Raw genomic sequence first — 5469 nt, forward strand, 5'->3', positions numbered from 1 at the left:
CTTAGTTTAATTCAGTTACACCTTTCATTAATTCCAGGAGGCTGGCATAAAGCTTCCAGATTATCCTTTCCTACCTCTTGTCACCTCTTGCTATCCTGTATTTCGAAGCTCTGAAGTTAAAGCATTGGTCTTGCTTCTCCAATCAATTTGGATATAGCAAATTCTTTTCCCTTGTTTTGAGTCTGTTTCTTCTCTCTTCTAGGTTTGTATGCTCATACCTGGCTGACACAGTGCAGCACTGACCCTTTCTGGGACCTTCATGTTTTTTTAAGGTGTGCTAAGGGACTGAGATTTCTGCCCACATATTTATAGGGCAGAAGCTCTCCAACTTCCTGTAGGAGTCGTGTCCACCCATTGAAGGCTGGAATATTTCTTCATATTCAGCTTCTGACTAGTCCAGTTTAATCTAGTTGCTTTTATCTTTTTCTAGGTTCTCATGAGCTGCTGCTACATTACTGAAGGATTTCCAAAAGGAGCTGCTGGAATTTTTTTTGTTCCTTGTTTGCTTCCTGTTGCAGCGTTCTCATACAAAGTAGTCATTCGTACTTTGAGAGCACAAACCACTCTGTGACCATTTAAAACAACTTTTACTCAACAGAACTAGTCTAATATATTAAAAATCAGAATCTGGAAAAATAAATGACTTAGAAATGTGCAGGAACTGTCACCATTTATAAGCAGAAAATTCTCTGAAAGGGTCTGTAGGACACCTATTTCCCCTAAAAGACCCTTTAGCAGTCTGTGACAAAGAACTTTAGCATGGGGCCAAAATCACCAAGAACTACCTTACATCTCAAGAAGAAAGCAAAAGAAGGGGTACATTTTTGTCATAATTCTCTACCATTGCAGCAACTAAGATGAAAATGAGCAGGTGATTCAAGGAAGGGTGCAAGCCCTGTGTTTTATTAGAGGTCCCTAGCAACTTGGCCTGCAGGAAAACTCCAGGTTTTTTTTTTTTATATTGAATCTAATTGTTAATTTACCCTGAACATATGAGTGAAACAGCTAACAGGTTTTCTGATGTGAAGTTCCTTAGTGTACTGTCTGGGAGCAGGGGGTGTATGGCTTTTTTTAGCTGTAGCAGTTCTTAAACATTTTAGATGGAAATTAAAAAATAAAAAAAATCAGAAACCAAGTTAGGAATGAAGGGAAGGTTGCCATGGGAAGGAAATTCCTTCTCAGTTCCTGAAAGTGATACAGTAAGGCACAGAACTGTCACTGATCTGTTCTTCACACTTTATACAGGAAGCCTGGAGATAGGAACAAATGCTCTGTATCACGATTCTTAATTTCCAGCTCCTGCAGTATGCTCCCTTCCATGATCTTCTCTAAGTCCATCTTGAAACAATGTAGGTTCCTTGCCTGTGCTAATCTATTTGGAAGGTTTTTCCATGACCTCACTCGTCTCCTGGTTAGAAATCTAATTTCCAGTCTGAGCTTATTCATGACCTATTTTTGATCTTGTGTGGCATTATTCTGTAATTAAATAGTTCTTCTTCCACCCTTTTCCGACTCCGCGTGCTCGCTATTGTACGTGGTAAGTAACACTTCGGGATGGTTGTTCTGTTGCCTCAAGGACCTGCCTTGTTCAGAATGTCTCTGCTGTTCTATGCACATGAATTGACATACGGACTTTGAAACAGTAGGTGCCTGCTACTGCTAGCTTTTCTAAGCCCTTGAGTTTCTGATCCTGAGCTTCTTGTGTTGAGGAAGCATTTAATAATACTTCTCCCAGTTCTCCTAATTCAAACAATGTCATACTGGATTTCTAAATGATAATGTTACAGATCTTCAGCTGGTAAGATGTAGCCCCAGGATTGACACCAGCATTCTAGAAGAGCTTCTGAATAAACTCTTGGTCTGCTGCAGAGCAAGCGTGGAATAAACCTGCCTACACAGCTTTCATTGTTTAACTGAACAGTGCTACAACAAATAAGACAGGGCATGGGCAGTGACCAAGTGAGAGTTCTAGATCCTGTTGTGTAGCACAGGTACTAAGGCCAGAAGAACACAGCAGTCTCTGTACTGCAAAAAAGTGAACTGCTTACATAGCTTCCTCCCTTCCCTCTGCCTGACTTTTCCAAATACCTTGTCTAAATGCTTAATAGTTTTGAAGAATGTAGAGTCCTTTCTCTGGCAAAAAAAAAAAAAAAAGGTATCCCTCACATCCCAGTCTCTTGTAGGTAGCTACAATAAAAATACTACGCCAGCCAGAACCACTGTCACTGTTAGCATGTTCAGGAGTGAACATCTGCACCTACAGAGCAGTAGAGCAAACAAAAGGCAGGTCCTCTGTTTGGCCCAGCTCTTCTTTTTGTGAACAGCTCTACTCTATGCTTTTGGAGAAGAAAAACACTTGAGTCAACAGCCATTGATGAGCAGCCCTCTTCACATCAGACACCAGTAGTGTTGTTAGGAACAAAACAAAAAAAGAAAAGAGCCCAATCCTCCCTAACCTACAGGCAAAATATGATACTGAAGAATAGCCCCTTTCTGATGGGTGGCTTGCTCCTCGCCGCTGTCCTGCTGACAGCCTGTAGCAAGAGCCTTTCTTTCCTGCTCGGTGAGCTGAACAGTGACAGTGTTACACCTACACTAAAACACCATGTTGAGCTCACTGGATAGGAGAAGTGGCCCCCAGAGGGGCATCCCACATGGGGCAACCCAGGGCACAGGTCAAAGTACACAGGTTCTAGTATTCTGCTTATACATCCTGAGCTGTTCACTGGCTGTACATACAAGCTCAATACTCGCAGCCAGTGTTGAGACTAGGGAAAGCACAGGTGTCTGTGGTGGGAAACCTGGCAGAAATCAGGCAGGGAATCACAGCAGCAGGTACAGTTGGACACCACCTCAGCAGTGTCTCCTCTGAGGTGGGGGTGGGGGCCTATTCTTGATGGTTTTACATTTGGGAATATGTGTCTCAGCTGCTCAGGAAGCAAACTGGTGTCTGCAGTAGGGGCAGGGAACGTGGTCTGGGTTTTTAATGGGAGGCAACGGGGGCAGGTCAGACACCTCCCATCCCTTGGAGAGGACTTACTGCACCTGGCGGGCCCGGCGCAGGGTCTGGATGAAAATTTTGTGCTTCTGCCTCCAGTTGTTCCTTCTGGGTGGCTGATTCTGCAGAACAGAAAGGCAGTCAGAGCAACTGTCACTACTGTCAGTCTCTGTTCTCAATCTTATGCTCGGGGTCCATCTCGAGTCTCCCATCCCTGTTGATGTAAAACCCTCCCTGAGAAGCTGCATCGCACAAAGGTGATCAAAAAGACCGGCACCGAGGAGGATTTAAAGGAAATACTGATGGGAGACATCCATACTTAGAAAGAGCTTGAGAACAAGCAGAAAAGCAAGCAGTAGGGCCAAGGAACTGGATGCTATAGCTGTTTTGCAGGAACAGAGCTGCGTGTTTCCGCTGCCTTCATTTTAATAGCCTGTGTTATTACCTGGATTTCCAGTGAGTTCCCTGCAGCCCTTAATGTGACAGAGCTTTACTGCAGCAGACCCAGTCTGCATCCTGAGCATTGTGACTACAGCAAGCTTTCTCCAGGACTACACCCTTGACACGTTACAAAGACAAGTCAGTTAGGACCCCTGGCTCCCCATCTATTAGATTTTAAAAGGATCTATTTATCCATTTGGCAAGAACCTTCAGAGGCAATAGCTGGATCGTCTCTCTTAGCCCCATGTACACATGAAGGTGCTCACAACTCAGTCAGAATTAGATGTTGAGGTGGAAGGGACATGAGCAGTAGATGTGGATCAAGGAAGGCAAAGGGACTTCATGTTACCTGAGGCCTCTCTGAGATCTTCCACTGCTGAAACTGTTACAGTTTTGTGCCCCTAGCTCTGGCCTTGCTGGAGTCAAACACTTTCCTCTTGGAGCCTTGGCTCTTGCCACAGATACTCATGTACTTCTCAAGCCTGGTGCAGAGAAACTTACGTCCACAGAAGCTGCACTGTCCGAGTCCCCCCTGCTCCACAGCACCAGCAGCCTGCATGTACAGCACATCTGTGGATGGGTGGTCATCAGAATCTTGGTCTGAGAGGGCAGAAGGAGAAGACCTATGTTTTGGGGCCAGCACTGAACAAAAGGCTAAATGCTCCGTGGGTATGCGGTCTCGAATTTTGCTGTTGCTGGCCACCAGCCGCTCCTTCTTGAGTTTCCCCATAGCCAGCTCTTGGGGATAGAGGGTGGTGCCAGGCTTGGGGATAGTGGCCTTTGCAGACTGCACCCCACCGAAGACCCCATCACCTGGCTTGACTGCAACGCTGAAATTTTTCTTCTCAGGGTGCCTTGCAGCCTTTTGCTCATGGGTTCTCTCTGCTTCTCTGTCTCTTCTCTCCTCTGCCTCAACAAGCTCCTTCTCTCTTTGAATCCTTATAAGCGCCTCCTTTGTTCTCCTCAGCTTCTCTATAAGGAGGTCTTCTTTCTTTCGAATTTCCTCTTCCAGGTTCTGTCCATCGGCCTCCAAATTTAGGATGTAGTTCTGCTCTCTCCTGTATAAATGGAAGGCTGACTGTTTAGACTCTGCTGTGCAAGGAGAGAGCACTGCAGCTAGCTGACACCTCCCTGCTGGAGTCTTCCCTTTGCTCATTGAGCTAGGCCTACTATTTGGAGCTTCCTCTATGTATGGGTAACTTCTGAGCTGTGCTGTGTTGACCACTGGAACACTTGCATCCTTGTGGTGAAAAATTGGTTTCAAGGGATATGCACGGTTCACTCCTTTCTGTCTGGCTATTGATTTAGCTGGCAGTCTTGGTCTGACTGGTGAGATACTTGCTCTGCAGTCCAGCTGAACAAAATCCTCCGTGCCTGGAGCTGTATTGGCTGCTTTCTCCAGAAAGACAGTAAGAATAGCTTCAGCTTTTTCGGGCATAGAGATCCTTTAAACTTCTGTCTTTGTCAGGTATGAGTTCATACTGAAAGTTGTTCTTCTGGTATTCCAGAACAAGCTTAGTAGCTGCCACCACAGAATCCACAAAGCCATTCAGTGTCTGAGAAAGAGCCTGAGATTAGAAGCAAAGTCATTATAGACTGTCTTCTCCAAAACCAGAATGATTTTCTCCTAACAGTCTACACCTGGAGGCTACAATGAGAGGCTATAATAAATATTAGCAAATGTTTTGTAACTTTTCTGGGTTCTGTAAATCTCCACATTGCTCCCATCTAGGGAGCTCTGATGCTGCCTCTTCCAACCCCGATCATTTATGCAGCCAGAAATAAGACACGCTTTTATTTTGCTTTCTGAGCCCTGTCTGATCATGGCAGCAGCAGAAATACACCGTGCTGCCAGGGAAAGTCGTACACTCCCCCAGGGTGTTTCCGATAACGTGTCCCTTCAGTTTCGGCACTGTAGATCCACCAGTGTGGCACACAGGTCTGACACGCAGGCGTCCGGTAAAGCTCAGTACAACCTTCCCATGGTTCGTTCTACCAGGTACCCAGGCCGCAGGCCGGCCCTGCGGACA

General features: G+C 45.6%; 1 protein-coding gene across 1 annotated transcript; it reads right to left on the minus strand.

The window, feature by feature from the left end:
- Positions 1-2853: 2853 nt before the first annotated feature.
- ZC2HC1C (zinc finger, C2HC-type containing 1C) lies at positions 2854-5007 on the minus strand (the record flags this gene model as incomplete). Its single annotated transcript, XM_009697150.1, is given in 3 exon segments — positions 2854-3120; positions 3789-4758; positions 4760-5007. Coding segments are annotated over 3 exon segments (1485 nt in total), but the record flags the coding sequence as incomplete, so codon positions are not given.
- Positions 5008-5469: the final 462 nt, after the last annotated feature.

The sequence above is a fragment of the Cariama cristata genome, unplaced genomic scaffold (genome assembly GCF_000690535.1).
Source record: "Cariama cristata isolate BGI_N322 unplaced genomic scaffold, ASM69053v1 scaffold37803, whole genome shotgun sequence".
Taxonomy (NCBI): domain Eukaryota; kingdom Metazoa; phylum Chordata; class Aves; order Cariamiformes; family Cariamidae; genus Cariama; species Cariama cristata.